The 20472-nt window shown below is 37.6% G+C and overlaps 1 protein-coding gene and 1 long non-coding RNA gene across 15 annotated transcripts in view; one reads left to right on the top strand and one right to left on the bottom strand.

Annotated features, from left to right (window-relative positions):
- Window positions 1-20472, bottom strand: part of LOC140629442 (outer dynein arm-docking complex subunit 2-like) — a 150382-nt gene that overhangs the window by 89588 nt on the left and 40322 nt on the right. For 11 of the 12 annotated variants that reach the window (XM_072818919.1, XM_072818915.1, XM_072818920.1 and 8 more), the window contains 6 exons: window positions 17901-18161; window positions 11709-11866; window positions 8690-8882; window positions 7960-8066; window positions 7645-7781; window positions 5210-5326 (listed from right to left, as the gene is read on the bottom strand). In XM_072818919.1, the coding sequence (XP_072675020.1) occupies window positions 5210-5326; window positions 7645-7781; window positions 7960-8066; window positions 8690-8882; window positions 11709-11866; window positions 17901-18124 (936 nt within the window). In that variant the 5' untranslated portion in view covers window positions 18125-18161. Of the gene's footprint in view, window positions 1-5209; window positions 5327-7644; window positions 7782-7959; window positions 8067-8689; window positions 8883-11708; window positions 11867-17900; window positions 18162-20472 lie in introns of those variants that run through there. The other variant, XM_072818925.1, reaches the window with a different exon arrangement.
- Window positions 5723-7755, top strand: LOC140629443 (uncharacterized). Of its 3 annotated transcripts, none has more exons than XR_012027283.1 (3): window positions 5723-5813; window positions 6261-6376; window positions 7497-7755. It is a non-coding gene; the product is annotated as an uncharacterized lncRNA (long non-coding RNA). The 3 variants fall into 3 exon arrangements; XR_012027282.1 differs by having other exon boundaries at window positions 6261-6534; XR_012027281.1 differs by having other exon boundaries at window positions 6261-6926.

Genomic DNA, 20472 nt, shown 5'->3' with positions numbered 1-20472 from the left:
AGGAATGTATTGTTTAGACAAGGTTGCCCTCTTAAGAGAAGCAGAAGGGGTAAATCAGTAAATATCCTAGTATTGACCAGGAAATTCCAATTGACTTGTTATAAGTTACATTCCTGGGTGGTTGAAATTGCAGTTATTTAGGTATAAATAATAATAATATAATATAATATATAATAATATAATTCTTGAGTGTTGACTTGGCCTAAGTAATGCCACTTTGGGCCTGTGGTTTTCTTTTTTAACACTCTTAAAATATGAAATATTTATAAGTAGGTTTCACGAGATATATGCAAGACCTGTGCATTGAAAATTACAAAATATTGCTGAGAAACTGAAGGCCTAAATAAATGGCGAGACATACTCTGTTCATGGATTGGAAACCTCAGTATTGTTAAGACATTAGCTCTTTCTAAATTGATCTATAGATTCATCATAATCTCAACCATAATTCTTTCAGGCATTTTTTAAAAGATTTTATTTATTATTTATTCATGAGAGACACAGAGAGAGAGGCAGAGACATTGGGAGAGGTAAAAGCAGGCTCCATGCAGAGAGCCTGATGTAGGACTCGATCCCGGGACACCAGGATCATGCCCTGGGACAAATGCAGGCGTTCAACTGCTGAGCCACCCAGGCATCCAATCTTTCAGGCTTTTTATGAAGAAATTGACAAGCTGACCTTAACATTCTAATGGATATGCAAAAGATGTAAAATAGACAAACAAGTTTGAAAAAGAAAACATTGAAGGACATATACTACCTGACTTCCAGACTTATTATAAAGCTACAATAATCCAAAGAGTGTGCTACTGGTATAAAAATAGACAAACAGATCACACCCATACAAACGGACAACTGATTTTAGACAAAGGTATAAAAGTAATTCAATGGAGAAAGGATGGCTTTTTCAACAAATGGTGCTGGAAAAACTAGATATTTATATGCAAAAGAAAAAAAAAGAACTTTGATCCACACCTCATATTATGTACAAAAATTAAATTTAAAGGCCTTAATGTAAAACCTAACATTTGAAAACTTTTAGGAAAAAAACACTGGAGAAAATCTTTCTGATACTGGGTTTGGCAAAGCTTTATGAGATACAACACTATAAAGAAAAAATTAACAAGTTGGACTTCATTAAAATTGAGGACATTTGCTCTTTGGAAGATATACTGATTGGAGAATGAAATGACAAGCCACAACCAGAAGATCATATTTACAAGCCATATATCTAATAGATTACGTAAGCCAAAAATATATATAAAAGAGCTCTTACAACTCAGTAAAGAAATCAAACAACCCAATAAAAAAAAACTGGGTGAAAGATCTAACAGACATATATGATATATAAATGGCAAATAAACATATGAAAAAATGCATTCAAGAAATGCAAATTAAAACCCAGTGAGATATTAGTACACACACCTATTAGAATGTCTAAAATTAGAGGACTGACCATACCAGTTATTGACGAATATACAGAAGAACTGGAAGTCTCATACACTGCCAGTGTGTATGTAAAATATTACCACCGCTTTGGAAAGCAGTTTACCCATTGCTTAAAAAGTTAAGCATGCAACCATATGATCTTGCTGTTTATTCCTAGATTTTACCCCAAGAGAAATGAAAGCATATGATCTGTGGAGATATACACCTGGAAATAAAATGTTAAAAATATGAGACCTTAAATTTTAAAGATATGTACAATGTTTTGAAAATAAAAGAATATTTGCAGGTGGGTGACAGAAAAGAAAATCAGAGGATCAATCTCAGAAGCCCAACACCCAACTAGTAAGAGAACAGAGAAGAAGGAATGATTAAAGATGTGATACCAAAAAAAGTATTTTTCTAGTTTTGAAGGACATATGTCATCATTAATGAAAAACAAACAAAACCAGCACCAACCATATCATCATTAAAATTACAGAACATCTGGAATAAGAGATCCTAAAGGCTTTGTTAGATGGGAAAAGTCAAAACAGGCCACGTAGGAAAAAAATGCCTCTAAAATTCTAAGTAAAAATTGTTTTTGAACTATCATTATAGAAACAATAACAGAGAAAAATAAAGATATTTTCATATGCTAACCCTCAATTTTTTCCCTGTTATATGCCTCTTTTACTCAGGAAGCTCCACCAAAATGATGGGATATACCAACAAAAGGAAAACTAAATGGAAGGGAACTTCAACATAATAAAGACCATATATGAAAAGCCTACAGCAAATATCACATTCAGTGGTGAAAGCCTGAAAGCTTTCCCCCAATATCAGGAATAAATATGGAGATAGTGTTCACTGCTTCTATTCAGTGCAAAATCCTAAAAGGTCTAGCCATAGTAATTAGACAAGAAAAAGAAATCTAAGCGGCACCGGGCAGGCTAGGAAGCCTGCCTCTCCCTCTCCCTCTGCCTGCTACTCCCCCTGCTTCTGCTCGCTCGCTCTTTCTCGCTCTCTGTTAAATAAATAAAATCTTAAAAAAAGAAAAGAAAAAGAAATTTAAAAACACGCAAATTGAAAAGAAGTAAAACTATTTGCAGATGACATGATCTTTTATGTAGAAAGACCTAAAGATTAAAAAAAAACTGAGTTAATAAATGAATTCAGTAAAGTTGCAGGATGTGATTTTGAATTTCACATTCAAAAGCCAGATCTGATTTCAACACTAAAAAAAAAAAAACAGTTCCATTTCTCCTCATTAGCAGTGAACAATCAAAAAGGAAATTAAGGAAACAATTCCATTCAATAGCATCCAAAAGAATATAATGCTTAGAAATAAATTTAACCAAGGAGGCAAAAGAAGACACTGAAAACTATAAAACACTGCTGATAAAAAAAGTTAAAGGAAACAAAAACAAATGGAAAGACACCCCACGTTCATGGATTGGAAGAAATAATATTGTTAAGACAACAATGTTATACAAAGCAATCTATAAATTCAATGTAATCCCAATCAAAAGCCTAATGCTGTTTTTTTGCAAAAATGGTAAAACCAAACCTAAAAGTCAAGGGAACCTAAATAGCTAAAGCAGTCTTTAAAAAACAAGAACAAAGTTTGAGGAGTCATACTTCTCAATTTCAAAACTACCACAAAGATAATCAAAATAGTATGGGACTTGTATAAGGGCAGACAAAAAATAATAGAATAAAGAGTCCAAAAATAAACCTCTACATCTATGGCAAATTGATTTTCAACAAGGATACCAAGAACTTTCAATGGGGAAAGAACAATCTCTTCAACAAATGGTGCCCGGAAAACCGGATATCCACATGCAAAAAGAATTAAATTGCACATTACTTTACTTACACCCTATACAAAACTTAACTCAAAATGAATCAAAGACTTAGAGATAACACCATGACATTATTAGATGAAAACAGGGCAAATCTTCATTACCTTGGCTTTGGCAATGGTTTCTTATGATACCAAAAATATAGGCAAGAAAAAATGTATTTGTTGGACTTTATCAAAATTAAAAATGTTTGTGCATTAAAGAACACTATCAAGATGAGTGAAGACAACCCACAGAATGGGAGAAAATATCTGCAAATATTCTATCTGATAAGGGATTAATAGTCACAATATATAAAGAATTCCTACAACTCAACAACAAAAGACTACCCATTTTTTAATGGGCAAAGGACTTGAATAGACATTTCTTAAAATAAATATACAAATTCCCAATAATATGGAAATATGCTAAACATTACTATTAGGGAAATGGAAATCCAAACTATAATGGAATACCATACTTCATACTTACTAGGATATCTATCATAAAAAAACACACAATCACACACAGAAAATAACAAGTATTGGTGGTAATGTGGAGAAGCTGGAATCCTTCTACAGGAGCATAAAATGGTTCAATCTAGGTACAGTTTGGTACTTCCTCTAAAAGTTAAATACAGAATTAGCATGTGACACAGAAATTCCACTCCTAGGTAACCTCCAAAATTAAAACAGGGACTCAGTTACTTGTAAGCCAATATTTATAGCATTTTTCACCATAATCAAAAAGTGGAAACAACCCAAGTGTCCAACAATAGACTTACTGATAAACAAAATGTGGTTATATACACGAATGGAATATTATTCAGCCACAAAAAGGAATGAAGTTCCGACACATGCTACAACATGGATGGACCTTGAACATATTATGCTAAATGTAATAAGCCAAGCACCAAAGTACAAATTTACGATTCCACTTCTCTGAAATACCTAGGAAAGGCAAATTTATATTTGATTAGAAATCGAGAAACCAAAAAGTAGATTAGAGGTTCCTAGGAGCTGGGGAAGTAGGCATGAGGAGGTTACTGCTTAATGGGAACAGTTTTAGTTTGAGATGATGAAAAAGATTTGGAAATGGACAGTAGTAATGGCTGCACATAATTAATGCCACTCAGTGATACACTCGAAGTAGTTAAAATGACAAATTTTATGTTTTGTACAGGTATTTTGTAACAACAACAAAGGAAAACTAGAGTCCAGGAAATAGGTGATCAAACACCAGGGGAAAAAAACTCACAGGATGATGACAGAGAGACGTTTCAGGACAAGAGCAGCAGCAGAATAGTAAGAAAATAGAGTGCTCTGGAAGTGGCAGTGTCAGAAGGAAAATAACAGATCTGATAAACTGTCTGATGTAGGATTTGTGGAATTGACATCATCTTGAGAATCAGCCTGGGGCTTAAGTGTATCACTTTAGTATTTCTTGCATATTGCTTCTTACCCACATCAGCTTCAATCAAGATTTAATAACTGTATTAACTGATTCCTTTGTCCACCTCAAAAACTATTTCAAAAACCATGCAAGACACAGAGGAAGTACAGTTCTTATGCATATGCAGTTGACACACTTACTGAGACAATCCAACTAGTTAGTAATCATGGGATGCCCAGAAAAGATAAAAATAATCAAAACATCTAGGCTTCATTAACAGGGATGACTGCTTTGTTCTTAGCATTATAAATTCAAAAGGAAAGATAAAAAGTGCTTTTTTAGAAAGCAATCTGACATATTTTACACCTATTACCTAAAGAGGTTCAGAAACTTCCTTGAAGTACTCCACTTATAATATTTCTTATGTAATATATTGTGAAAAACTCTCTAAAAATTATAAACAGGGTCCAAAAATAGAATTATTCTCAACAGAAGGTAACATGTCAAGTAACACTATGCTATGATATTTCAAGATTCTGTAAACTTACCTGTTTAGACATATTTTCTGAAAATTTTGCCGATTTTTCTTTTAAAAATGTGACAAGGTCTTTATAAATTTCACTTTTTCTCTCATAATTAATTTCCCCCTCATCTTCTGTTTTGCCCTTTGGAAGAAAAAGTTTGGTGCAATTATTAATGTAGTAGCATTTGAACCTGATCAATACACCACAACCCAAGGCCACATATTGTTTTCTTCTCTTGAGGATCCATGTGGCAGTTTTTATACATCAAAAATATGGGCAGAATTCTTCCTTCTTAAAGTTATCCATTTGTCCGTCCATCCACTCATCCACCCATCCATCATCCATCCATTATGCTTTTACTGAGTACCTCCTATATGCATGTAGGGCATTTTGCTAGTTAGCAAAGAATGGAGAGCTTCCTTCCCTCTGCACTCCTCTAATGCAAAAAAAAACAAAACACACACACACAAAAAAACATTATGACTTCAAGAGAATCTGATGAAGTCATAAAAGGTCCCAAGATTAGAATGCCACCATAGAAAAGCTTGTTTCCATTTGTCACACTCTGTTCTTGTTCTGTGTGTAAAGAGGTTGCTATGGGATTATTTTCTAGAGTTACAACCTCCATGTAAGCACCTGACACTCCAACCTTTTTCTCCATACCTCTTTCTTTTTGTCTCTTTCCTTTCGTCACCTATCCTAATAGAAAAGATTTGGCTCTGCCTTAACCAAATGTATATATAAAAACCCATAGTGTGCTTTTTATATATACGTAACCACACACATACACAAAACATCATATACACCCATATAACTCAGGCGTGCCATGCATTTTGTCGTAATTATTGAATCATGTTCCTTATCTTTCATTCTTGAAATTGAGAGGAACACTTAGATATTTCCATATCAAATAAAGGTATATGTAGATTAGTAGCTCTTGATAGGAACAAAGTGTCCTTGCCCCACTCTAGAAGGTCAAAGTCTCTTATTTTCTGATTGGAAATTTCACTTTCTTAGAGTATCAAAACAAAACAAAGGCTAAATCATATTTAGCTCATCTCCCCCCTCTGTGCAGATATAATCTGAGAAGATCATGCTGAGAAGAAATGCACCATAAGGCAAGTCAGATGAGATGCTTGCTGGTCATCAAGAAAGTGGCACTCACATTTTGAAGCCAATCCAAACCAAGAGGTAGCAATTCTCCCAACAGTCCCCTGTGATGAGGAATCCCCACTAAGGATTTAGGTTCTCCCTGCAGATATTGCCTGTGAGGCCCCACATTACATTGAAGACACCAAGGGCAGGGTTGCCAAGGGGAAAGCTGACCACCTAGTAAGTTCAGTGAACAGGTATGAGACAAAAAATAAAATGTGTTCATGTGGAAGATTCAGAAGGCCACCACCCTGCTTAGTGCTCAGGGGTGGGAATCTGGAATGCTGTGTTTCTCCCTAGTCAGCTTCAGTTAGCAGCAAGTAAAAGGAAGACTGTAAAGCTGGAGGAGGGAGAAAGGGACTGCTCCCAGCTCCTCGTCCCCTGTCCCCAGCAGTGAACCCTGGCAGTGGCAGCTGCTTCCAGTAGCAACAGTTGGTTCCAGTTCCCAGGGGTTTTTCCCTATGTTCCCAGAACCTGGCTCATTACAACTCCTTAGAATCCCATTACAAACCAACCAGGTCTCCCTCTTCCAAGGTCTGGGTCTCAGCTCTGCTGGTTCTGCAAAGATCCTCTCCTCTGAGCTCCTGAGGTACCAGCTCCTGGGCATTGTACTCCTCTGACATCTGGGTGCCAGTTTCATGAGACCCCCTGTGCTCCAGCATAGCCTGGAAGCGACCATTCTTCAGAGATATGGATCCCAGCTCTGTGGGAGTCCCCCCTCTGAACTCCCAAGGGACCATAACCAATGTAAGCAGGGTCCCCTCCTCAGAGGTCTAAGTCCCAGCTCTGCAAGGACATCTTCTGAGACCCTAAGGAACCAGCACAGCCTGGTGGTGCTCCCTCCCCAGACACATGGGTCCCAGCTTCTTGGGGGTGCTTCCTCCAAGCTCCCACATTTTAATTCCTTCCCTTTGTCCTCTCAACACTTAGGGCAAAAGCTATAGTTACTGCTTCTGTGTTACCTCAGCCACCTCTTATTTGCCCGAATACTTGTTTAATTAATTAATTAATTAATCAATCAGTGAACTGATCGTTACAGAGGTTTTCATTTTATAAAGTGGCATGGGTTCCTTTGACGGTCATTTCTTAGAAGACTGATTTAATGACCTGCAATGGGGAACACCGAGGCTCATTCTGAAATGGTTTTGGATTTGCTCAGCAAACACATAGCAAAGGGATCTGCTTCAACCCAACAGAACAGAATCGCATTTTCTGTGGCCATCAGCATTCAGTCCTGGAGACATGCCTGCATTTACAGAGATGGAGCCAAGCACCAAAGACAACATGGTTCTTAAAAAATTACTTACGCCATTTAAAAATACTCCTTCTGTACTACAAGTAACACACAGAGTTTCAACATCATGGGGTTTTACCAGCACGTAACAAATTTCCCCATGAATTTGTCTCCAAGGTGGGGCTCGACATCCATTTGAAAATTCATAATCTGAAACCAATTATCGATCAATTAAAAGGAGCTCTGAAAAATAAAATATGTTATCTTTAAAAAGAAATAAATATGATTACAGTTTTTTTCAAATACTCAATCCTAATGTAGCTATTGAAGCATTTGGAAATAATAATTATTTTACATAACACAAAGCAAATCTGAGAATAATAGAAACCTGAAGTATAGTCAATAGATTCCAAGACAGTTTGTTCTCCTTTTCCTGAGAAATGTTTCAGCAGTTCTATATCGTTCTTAACAGTTGTTGGGTTTAAACAGATTTGTCTGAAATGAATGATAAGAAATGCATTTTAACACTCTAAAAGAGAATCTCCAGAAAACAGATGAAAATATACCATTTTAGCAAGGGGGGGGCTGGTGGGAGGAGGAATATCACTTTTTATAATTAAAATTGTAGTCAAATTATACAACAACAAAAATGTTGCAGTTAGTTTTAGCTGTGTTATAGCCTTACAACACTGTCAAGACATCAAGAAACCAGTGATTCATATTTAATGCAACATTAAATAAACTCGTTTAAAAATTCATTTCATTTCTTAGTGGTAATAGCATAATACTAGAAAAAAAACTACAAAAATGAACAAGTTTTAAACCTTACAAAGTCTACATGATATTTGCATTACTATTTAACCATCTATTTAATTGTCTGAGGAGAGTGAAAATAACAAGGCCACTTCATGTCCTCAGAATCAGGTGAAACCCCATAGAAAGCTCTAGCAAAGCTAACAGTAAATCTTTACATTTTAGAATTAGAAATATCCATGCAATACCCTAAAATCTACTGTTAAATCAATAACAACTCCTATAATTTGTGTATGTTTAAAAAAATTCTGAAAGCATTTTTTGTAACTAACTTTTAGAGGTTTCTTTTTTCTAAAAAGACTCACAATGAAATACGTTTTAGAGAATGATTCAGTAGGTGCAGATCCAGTTGCTTAAGCAGCATGCCAACCTTCATCTTTATCTCACTCTCAGGATCTTCATCTTTGGTAATTTTATCAAGAATATTTACTGTGGATGTGTCTTCTTTCACCGTGTTATAATCCAAACCCAGGATTTTTGTTACAGGATCTCTGTTAGCTGATCAAACAAGTAAATAAATAAAAATGATTCTCTTGTCTTCTGTTGTAAGAAAAATAATGACTAACAAGTCCTCTGAAGCCCACCCAAATGTGCTTCCTTCATTAAGCTTTCTCTCATGGACCCAATTTGAATTAATCTCAACTTCTCAGATTCTACTGCATTTAGGAACTTTCTTGTACTCCTTGAGATTCTCTACCTTGTACTGCAGTATCATCTATCTATATCATATCTCTAATAAGACAAAGAACAAGACATTCTTTTTTTTTCTTTTTTTTTAATTGACTGTAGGGCATTGTCCAGCATGGTCATTCAATTAGTGTATCCAGAATTGATTTGAAGATAGAGAAATACTGGTCTCCTTAGAAGAATCATCACTAGAACTGTGTGTGTGTACGTGTGTGTGTGTGTGTGTATGTAACCACTGAGGCTTAGTGTTCACAAATGCTTTCTTTCCAAAACAGCATGGTTTTCTCAGTCTAAAGATCTACCACCAGTCTTTTCCACCTGTTCAAAGTGCTTATATTTTCTTTCTTTTTTTTTTAATTTTTTTTATTTATTTATGATAGGCACGCAGTGAAAGAGAGAGAGAGAGAGAGAGGCAGAGACACAGGCAGAGGGAGAAGCAGGCTCCATGCACCGGGAGCCCGACATGGGATTCAATCCTGTGTCTCCAGGATCGCGCCCTGGGCCAAAGGCAGGCGCCAAACCGCTGCGCCACCAGGGATCCCTCAAAATGCTTATATTTTCTTTTTTTTTTTTTTAAGAAATATTCTTTTTTTTTAATATTTATTTATTTATTTATTTATTTATGAATGATAGACACACAGTGAGAGAGAGAGAGGCAGAGACATAGGCAGAGGGAGAAGCAGGCTCCACGCACCGGGAGCCCGATGTGGGATTCGATCCCGGGTCTCCAGGATCGCACCCTGGGCCAAAGGCAGGCGCTAAACCGTTGCGCCACCCAGGGATCCCAATGCTTATATTTTCAATGCCTTTTTATGTTCAAGTTGGAAAAACAAATCTGGCCAGTACTCACACACATACCAAAGTTACAGTGAAAAACTCCAATACTAATTCATGATCAAGGCTGACATAGCTGTGAAAGTAGACTCTAGAGATGGTTAAAACAGAATTTGGTGAAAGCCAAAGAACCATGTAGTTGCAAGTGAGGAAGAAGAGGGCAAAGCCATATTTGGAAAGGAGGAATTTAAATAAGATGAAATATATATGTATTTGAACAAGGAGGCCCATGGGACTAGTTCAGAAAGCTCCACCTGATTGAAATGAGAGAAGCACAGTGATGGCATTAACTCTGCAGTGGGAGATGGACTCTGGCACCAGGAAATAGCAGAAAAGGCTTAGGGCTTCTTAGAAAAAAACACACAAGGGGAGGGGCAGGGAAAAGAGATCTAGGAATCATCTACTTTTTGAGCATCTCAATCATCCTTACAGCAGTCATCTCATTAAGACTCATGGAAAAAGGTATTATATGAATTCTGGGGAAAGACACAAACCTGCCCCCCAAATTGCCCTGCACCATGGAATCTGGACCCAAAACTAAGAGTTGTACCTAGAGCTCTTACAGAAAGGACAAAATGCAGCAAAGGATACACATTTAGCCAAACTAGATATATAGCAGCCAGTCTATGTATTAAGTTCATGCACTAAGTTGAAATTAATGCTATTACCAACCTCCTTGAATTCAACTTTACTCTTAAGATTTCATTCCTCCTCAGCAGGGTAGCTATGAGGTATAGATAGATAGATAGCCTAATAATGAAGAGTAGGCAAGAGAGAAGAAAAGGCTGCTGTCCTAAGGTTCACATCTTTTTTTAAAAAAATATTTTATTTATTTACTCATTCATTAGAGTCATAGGGAGAGAGGCAGAGACACAGGCAGAGGCAGAGGGAGAAGGAGGCTGCAGGCAAGGAGCCCGATGTGGGACTCTGATCCCGGGTCTCCAAGATCACACCCTGGGCTGAAGGCAGACGCTTAACCGCTGAGCCACCCAGGCATCTCATAAGATTTACATCCTAAAGAATATTTTTTTTAAAGGTTCATCTTCCCACGTCATAGCAGTAGACACAGCAAAGAATGATTAGAGGCAAGACCAGGCACCTCATGCTTGAGTCCTTCTAGTCACATGATTCCAAACAGGCAAAACATGTATATGACACCATTACGTACTGTTAGGTATTTCTACTCATAAGAAAAATTCAGAAAACAATTGCTCCAGGCAATTGGTCACATTCTTTTACGCATGTTAGATGCTTAGACAATAATGAAAATCTACATCCTTAATGAAGAGGAAAACGTTTCCCATTGAGTGAATGTAACTACCTCCACAAAGCTATGCAACCTACAAAGGAACATTACTGAGACCAATGGAAAGTGAGATTACTCTGGGCTATCTTTGCTGCATACATTTTAGAGGAAACCGAGCATCATCCGTCACAGCAGGCCTGAGGGTAGAGGGTGGAGTTTGGTGCAGGCCCCACTAATCTGTCTTCTCTCCTGTGTAGACCTTAGAGGATACAGGCCTCTGGTCTTTCCAGAAGTGAGGAAGCCTCTCTTTAAACCACATGCTAAAATTAGAAATCTAGAAGCTTGCTAGTGGTAAAGTATTAGGCCTTTCATTTTAAAGTAGAAACTTGATATGAGCATGACATTCAGCCAAGAAAAATGAATGACATTTTTAAAAAGTCGAACATAGGACTTTTTGCCTTTTAGGTCACGGAACTTTTTTCAAGAGACTGCAACTCCCCCTCCCCCATGATTATGTTTCTAAAAGTTCAAGTCATAGACTGGAGCATAAATATCACCTTTGATACAAGCCTGTGCTTCCTTCAGCTTTCTGTCTTTGGCAATAAGCAGCAAACGTGACAGCTGCCCCAAGCTCCTGATCTTAATGTGTGGCACAGAGAGAAACAACAAAGGCTGCCCATCTTTATCAACTTCTTCTGACTTGACTGTTGTTTCACTAGGAAATAAAAATAAATAAATAAATAAATAAAATCTTAAGGTTACCTGGATGCTAGTGAAGTTAAACATAAGACATTTTGACAAATCATCCCTCTGGCTCATTATAAAACACAAAATATAAGTACTTCTTGTTAAAAGCTCATGTCTTTTCCTCATTTGTCCACACTCAGATCCCTAAGTTCCCAGGCTTATTAGCAACCATAGTTAGCAACATGATATACCCAGGAAGAACATGAATACTTACATGAACTCAATCACAGTTTTTGGTTTTGTTTTTCTAACAATGTGTTGGACAACTTTAAAAAAATCACTGGTTCTACAGGACCATTCATGTTTTGGGGATTTCTAAAGTTATTTTATTTATAAAGTTTACACCACAGTAATTAGTGGTTAGAAATCTTCTTGGCTACTCTGTGCTTATGAACAAAAAGCTATAAAAAAGAGAAAGAGAGAGAGACAAACTAGGTTCCCTCTGTGGATTGTTTTCCCACTCCAAATCCCCTAATTTGGTTTACTTTAGGATAATAAGCAGTTTTTCTAAATGGACTTTTCCTGATCAGAAATTTCTGGGTCTCCTAGATTTGTCTTTCTGCCCATTTTAATTATTTTTTTAGGTCAGCATTTAAGAAATATTAAGATGTTTTTACGGCAGTCATATTTCTATAGATTTCTACCACGTACAACATTAACTAAGCTACCTAGGTTTTTATTAGATATGGATATCCCTGGAAAAACTGCTCTCCTCTTAAGACCTGATCTAACATATTTTAAATTGTAAGGCAGATAAACAGATGTGGTGTATTGCCAGTTCATCAGAAAAAGTAAACCTGACAGACTCAGACTCAGATGTACTACCAGCACGATTTCACTAGAAAAGGAAGAAGATAGAGATCATGGAGGCAGACTAGTGGCTTGCCACGGATGTCCACATCCTAACACCCGAGGCCCACAAATGCCTTATCTTACATGGCAAGAGAGACCATGCAGATGGATTAAGTTAAGGATCTTGAGATGGGAAGACTATTCTGAAATGTGCAGGAGGGTCAAGTCAGAAAAGCCAACGTGACATGAAAACAGGGTTCAGAGTAACACAGAGCCAGAAGCTATGGAATGTAGGTGGCCTCCAGAAGCTGGAGAAGACAAGAATGGATCTTCCTTCAGCCCCCAGAAGGAACACAGCCCTGCCAACGCCTTGATTTTAACCCTACACACTTATTTTAGTCTTTTCACCTCCAGAACCCTAAGAAATTAAATCTGCATTATTTTAAGTCACGAAGTATGTGAAAATTTGTTACAGCAGCAATAGGAGGCTAACACAGGGACTTTTACAGGCTTTCCCACTGTTCTTCCAGCAGTAACTTTCATAGTAACTCACATAGGAAGTAACTTACATAGTAATTGTACACAGAAGGTACTCAATAAATAGAAGAGGAATAAATGAATAGAAGATTTCTAGGCTGACCAGTGATGTGTGTTGTATACAAAATGTGTGTTTTCTCTAAAATAAAGCTTTTGGAATAATGTCTTCAGGTTTGAGATTTCTTAAAGGTCTGTGCCGGGTTGGTCACATGTGCTAAGTGGATGATGACAAGACTAAGTTATAAGCTGACTGAATGCCAACAATATCAAGCCACTGAACTTGAGAAGGTGAAACTCCTGGTAAGATATGGGAGAAGTCAAGGGCACAGGACACATATTTCATTGCTCCCACCAGTTGAAGCCTGTAACTCAGCAAAGCAGTAGGAACTAAATGCCAGCTCCAGGGAGGATGTGGAAGAGCAGGTTTGTTTCGGGGTTTGCAGTTTCTAATACTGGAAGAAAGAGATTTTGGAAAGAAAAAATACTATGCCCATCTTGTGAGGTCAAGATAAATGTGCTGCAAATGAAATCCACTGACCTGATCAAAAGACTTTCAAACTGTAATTGTGGAGGGCAGCTGAAAATACTATAGCTTTATGCTATAAGGTGAGAGAGCAGAAAAATGTCACATTTATTTCATCCCCAGTGTCTAGTTTAGTGTCCAGAACATAGTAATTACTCAATAAATGAGCCTAAAAAATAACAAGAGATATAAAGCTACAGTTGCAAAACTAGTTAGTAATTCTCAGGAACAAAAAACAAAGAGCTCAAGTAACAAACGTTATGGCCATCGATTTTAATAGCATAACTTGGACATTTCACCAAAATATGGGGCACCCATGTGGCTCTGTTGGTTAAGTGTCTGACTCTTGGTTTCTGATCAGGTCGTGATCTCAGGGTCATGAGATCAAGCCCTGGTTGAGCTCCACAGTCAGTGAGGCGTCTGCTTGTCCCTCTCCCTTTGTTCCACCCCCCCATCTGCTTGCTCTCTCTCTCTCTCTCTCAAATAAATAAAATCTTTTAGAAAAGAAGTTTTACCAAAACATAATAATTATCATCTCATAAAACAATACAATTTTAAGATCAGAGATCATGTAACTGATCCTTCATGACATTGATAAGAGAACTAGAACAAGAAGGTAAAAGGATCAAACAATGCCCATTACCAAGGAGTATTGGGAAGTCAACAATAAAAAAGATGCCTGTAGAGATTTACAAAAGAAAACTAGGAATCAGAAAGGTATGAATTGTGAGGGCGGTGGGCAGGACAGGGGGAAGAGGGTCACTGCTCGGGGCTCAACTCCTCATCTACACAGCACTCCTACCAGGAGAGAATTTTGTCCCAACTCAGACATATCATTGAGACAGCAGAGAGACATTAGAAGCTAAACTATCACAGTATTAAAGCTGACATGAGTCAAAATCGTAATTTTACCAAAAAAGAAAAGAACTGATAATAACATTGTCACTAAGTGATTCTGAACACTTATCCAGTCTTTATATTTCCTGAGCTACATTCTAATGAGTCAAAGCAACTGAGCTCTGTATACCACCACCATATGGTGTTAATCATTGAAGGGTGTCATTTGTCCTTAGCTTACAGTGGACTTGGGTTTCATTCTGGAGTGTTTTAGAAAGATTAGTTATCTCATTCTGTCTGATAAGAACAAAAGCAATTGAAAATGGTAATACAAGGAGACCTATGATTTCCATTAGAATGAAAGTGGAGTTATTTTCCCCAAAACAATGAACACGGAAAGACGATGACCAGTGTTATTATAGAATGAAGGGTTGTACATTGGAAATGATTCTAAAAGAAAAGAGTAAGTCATCTAACATGTGGACAGTGCCATGCCTATCTACTCAACAATGATCTGCACAAAAGAAGATGGGTGACGACATGTAAAACCTTTTTTCAGTGCGTGATGAGCAGATCAGTTTCAATGTCAGATGTCTGTTAGCCTAATTCAGAAGAAGGCTGATCAATTTTTTAAGGACTGCCGCAAAGAGTACATTTGGAGATGTGCAACATCAAATGAGAAATGAGGCCTCAAGTGCGAATATAAAAGAGATCAACAAAAGAGGGTAGCTTACTTACTTCAACAGACTTTCCATGTAAATAAAACTGACTTGTTTTGGAACAAAAGGCTGAGAGAACATATAGTCCCAAGAGGAAGAAGAAATATCCTAAAACATCCAATAATATTGTGGTTTGGTAGAAATGCATCCAGAGGCTCCAAACTCAAAGCCTTTATGATGACTTAGGTATCCATATTTATGTGGACTTACAGAGCTGAATCCTATCTGAAAGGACAGCAGTTGACCCTCCACCCTTTAAATAAATGAATAAAAGGTGTCCTAAGGGCCAGCAGCCTAAGCAAGAACAGTGCATGTGTACAAAAGGGCAAAGAATGAGGTAGCCGGGACTCTTTTAATGGTACGTTCTTCCAGCCATTGAGGGCATCTCTGGTCTATATCACTTTTGTTATGTTGGTGGACACAGCATACCAAGTGGCTATGGGTTGCTGACAGTTCTTTGGTTTGGGGGGGTGGGCGTAGAGCAAGGGGAGTGGTCAAGACTTGGATGTGTAAACATTTAGAATTTTCCATAACTACCAAAATCTCAGCTGTATCCTTTGCCTTCTTCAGGACTATCAGTACCCACCTGGTTTTCATCCAGCCACAATGGCATGGTTTCCTTCAACTACAACAAATGTTACTTTCAGACCCTCTTTTCCCTTCCGACATCAAAGATATCACCAATAAAAGTCAGAAATAAGAATAATGGATAGAAAAACTGGCCCAAGGAAAAGGTGTCCAGTAAATTTGACAGAAGGAAGACAATCAAGAGGTAGTTGGTTCAAAACATATATGTGCCAAAATGTTGAGACTTCCTGCTTAAGAGGGACCTCTATGCATAAAGACTGTATGAAAAAAAAAAAAAAGACTGTATGCAGAGGTATAAGAATGGAAATAGAGCAAAAAGCAATTGGATAAGGATAAAGAAAGAGAAACAGTGATATGATTGAGGTATGTGTAACAGCCCACCTAAGTAGGTTGCAGATGTGGTCAAGTTTGTCCTTGGAACACAAAATAAATAGAGGTAAGATACAATGACGCTCTTGATACTCTTATGACATCTGCTTTAAATCCATCTCTGTACTAAGTAGTTCATATGTTTTTGAACTATATGGTTTTGCAGATGAGTTCATCTTTCAAAGGTTAGAAAAAACAACATGTGACACTACACTGAACTTAAGTGGGAGCAATGAATAATGACAAGCACTTTGGGAGGAAGTGACCATAGGCAGAGTTAGAAATAAAATACAATTTTAGAAAAAGGCTTCAGGAAATTCAGAGAGAAGGTAGAGCATGACAACAGAACCAAACACTCCTGAAATACAGTTCAAAAAAGGTTTTTCAGTACTAAAAATGAAATTCAGAGTTTATTCTCACAAATAATCCCAAAGGGAAAAAGTGGAAAAGGCATCTATAAGAAGATTTGACTGATTAGTGACCTGTCTTTGATACTGTCACACTTTAAAAGTTCATATGCAAAATTAAGGAGGAACACGGTGGCAGAAAAGAGGATCCCGATGCCTGAAAGTGGAAAATAAACTGAAGCTGACCAAAACAACAAAAAAGATTTACATATGCAAATGTCAATTACTCCTATATAATTATGATTACATTTATATAAATACATATATATTTTTTATCTAAGCTCTCTAGAGCTAAGTTGACAGCTCCCTGTTTGAGGTAGAGGTAGGTTTTTCTTAAATCTCAGATTTGGAAGGTTCTCATTTCAGGACAATGCTAATTGCTAATTAGCCTCTCCCATATATTGAGGGAAATTTACCACTCCCCAGGAATTAATAGATTTTAATACCAGAAGGGATTTTGCCTATAGCAGAGGTCACAAAACCAATGCCTACTGACACCTGTAGGGTTGTATAGATGAGTGGAAAGCCCAAACATAAAGCAACAACAATTGTTGGAGTGTGGTGAACTCAAGAATGCATCCCCTATCAAAAGAAATTCAAATCAAAATTTAAAAATTAGGAGTGCCAGGGCACCGGGGTGGCTCAGTGGTTGAGCATCTGTCTTCAGCTCAGGTCATGATCCCAGGGTCCTGGGATTGAGTCTCACAACAGGCTCTCTGTAGGGAGCCTGCTTCTCCCTCTGCCTGTATCTCTGCCTCTCTCTCTGTGTCTCTCATGAATAAATAAAATCTAGATAGATAGATAGATAGATAGATAGATAGATAGATAGATAGAAAGAAAGATAATTAGGGGCGCCTGGGTGGCTCAGTCGGTTAAGGGTCTGCCTTTGGCTCAAGTCATGATCTCAGGGTCCTGGGATAGAGCTCAGTGTCTGGCTGGCTCCCTACCCAGCCAGGAGTCTGCTTCTCCCTCTGCCCCTGCCCCTGCTCATCTTCTCTCTCTCTCTCTCTCTCTCATAAATACATACATACATACATACATACATACATAATTTTGTTGTGCTAAACAGAATGTTCCCAGATTTCAGCAGAGTGCCTCCTGATTGCAATTCCTGGGTCAGAATATTTCTGAGATTCACAGATGTTAAATTACTTGCCCAAAACCTACAACTCATTTATCAAAATATGTACAATAAAGACATTAAACTCTAGAAGCTCTTTACCAGCTTACCTGACAATATATCCTGATTCAAATGCTGAGGGGTCCAAGTTTGTTTTCCATTCAAGTGGTTCTACAAAAACATATTTTGCTTCTTGAGGATGTTTGTAGATAAAACTCTCCACAAACATCGCAATTTCTTTCAATATCACTTCATTCAGTGGAGTAATTTCCAGGGTTCTGGTCCCATATCCAGCAGCAGTCCACTGTGCAGACCTTGTCAGAGCCACCCCCATGCTCAGTCAATGCTCAGATCTGAGCTCACCACACACCCTGCATCAGAGTGGAAGGAGTTAGAAACACAGGATGGCAATCACCTTTTTCCTGGAACCGTTCTCACTTTCAAGCCTTTAAGCCATCCAACACATATTCTGCTTCTTAATCTTAGTGGTCAATTTTTTTTAATCATCAAATTGCTCCTTAATGCAACAGAAATATTCATTTTTACTGGGCTAGCTCTAAGTAAAACTGACAGGCACTTGGATTTTCTAGTATCTATTTGCCCTAAGCAAATAACTTTCTCATTTCCCTGGGCCCCAGAAAGAAAAGCTCAAATAACTGGGCAGAAAACAGAAACAGAAAACTCCCAACAGTGGAAGGAAGAGCTGGGGGAAGATGGCATCAAGGCCTTTGGTCCAACAGGTTTGCTGGAGCCAAAGGCTCTTCTGGGCTGGGCAGTGCATAATTTAGAACCATGCTGTCAAACTGAACTCTGTTATTCTGACTTTCTTTAAAAAGAGAACATTATCTGCAACATTGAGTAAAAGCCGAGTTAGCAAGCAAGTTCTCACTGTGAACATTTAAGGCCTTTTTTTCCCTGATAGTCTATATTTGTTTGATTTTTCACTAATAGGATCATGAAAGGCTTCCTTCCAGAATATTAGAATGGTGATAAAGTTAAATATAGAATAGAATTAGCTTTCCCCCATTATTACTAAAGCTCCGAAGTACCAGGACCCTTCGGAAATGACTTGGGGATTTTGGGTTTTGTACTGCACTAAATCTAGTAATAGGATATCTAGATCAGTGGCTCTCAATGAGGCAATACTCATAACTCAGAAGTATTATTAAGGATATTTCATTATCAAAATGATAGGAAGGGGACATCATTGGGATTTAGTAATGAGGACCAAGAATGTCAGACATCAGGGCACCCGGGTGGCTCAGTGGTTGAGTCTGCCTTTGGCTCAGGGTGTGATCCTGGGGTCCCAGGAGCGGGTCCTGGGATTGAGTCCCGCATCAGGCTCCCCACAGGGAGCCTGCTTCTCTCTCTGCCTATGTCTCTGCCTCTCTCTGTCTCTCATAAATAAATAAATAAACTCTTAAAAAATAATGTCTGATGTCCTGCAATGTGCACAACAGTCCCCAGACAGAATTATACTACACTCTTTAGGCATCTGGTGGGCGAAAAACTTCAGATAAGTAATACCTGCGCTAAGAATCTAACTCCACTTTACAATCACAAAGTAATTTTTCCACAGTTTTGACATACACTGAATTTTCCAGGATTGCAACTATCATGTAAGTCGAAGGAAGGTTGTATATATTCTGTCTTATATGGAAGTCTACCAAGAGCTCAGTATTTTGGAAAATCACACCATTGATGGCCATGCTGGTCACACAATTTAAGTTTCAATGATGTGTTTACATCAGCCTGCATTTGGAGCTACTGCATTCACAGTATATAATTCTATGTAAGGCTGGAGCACCTGACTACTTCACTACATATTCTAGTGTAGTGGTACCTGAGCATTTACATACTATTACTGTATTGCAATTATTTACCTTTTGATTTTCCTTTATTTTACAGTTAGGGGACATCATTGGGATTTAGTGATGAGGACCAAGAATGTCAGACATCAGGGCACCTGGGTGGCTCAGTGGTTGAGTGTCTGCCTTTGGGCTCAGGGTATGATCCTGGGGTCCCAGGAAGTAGCCAATATCATTTTGATAATGAAATATGGTTAATAATACTTCTGAGTTATGAGTACTGCCTCACTGAGAGCCACTGATCTAGATATCCTATCTACATTTAAAGATATCCTATCCTACATTTAAACTATGCACACATGTAGAATTACTACCTAGGATTTTGATTTTGGAGTAGCAAAGAAGGCATTACAAAATATTTGTTATAAAAAATGATAGTTCTCAGGGCTAAGAATGGCTGATATATGTGTACATAAATAGGTATATATATTTTTATATCTGTGTATATACTTATATATACAAATACATACAATTATAAAATATATACAATTAGGGTACAGATTTTTTTGTGTGCATTTATTTTAGTATTCTAGTAGTTTGTTTCTATTGCTTGATTCCAAACATGTAAGCCTGTACTGATGCTTACATCAGTAACACTGTTGAGTTTGCCAGTATTAAGAGAGTAAGTGCAAGCTAAGAATAAGTGCAAACAGCTTTATCACATATAGAAAGTCTTATGTGCACAATTTATTTTTAATCTTAAGCATACCACTTGTTTCAGTGGTCTTATAAAACTACAACATGTGTATCATTTCCTTCTTGTACTTTTTAAAAGGAAAATGTGGACATACATAGATTATATAAGACTGTAGCA

Source organism: Canis lupus, assembly GCF_048164855.1.
Source record: "Canis lupus baileyi chromosome 5 unlocalized genomic scaffold, mCanLup2.hap1 SUPER_5_unloc_5, whole genome shotgun sequence".
NCBI classification, from domain to species: domain Eukaryota; kingdom Metazoa; phylum Chordata; class Mammalia; order Carnivora; family Canidae; genus Canis; species Canis lupus.
The sequence above is the reverse complement of the archived record's forward strand: the minus strand, read 5'-3'. Positions and strand labels throughout refer to the sequence as shown.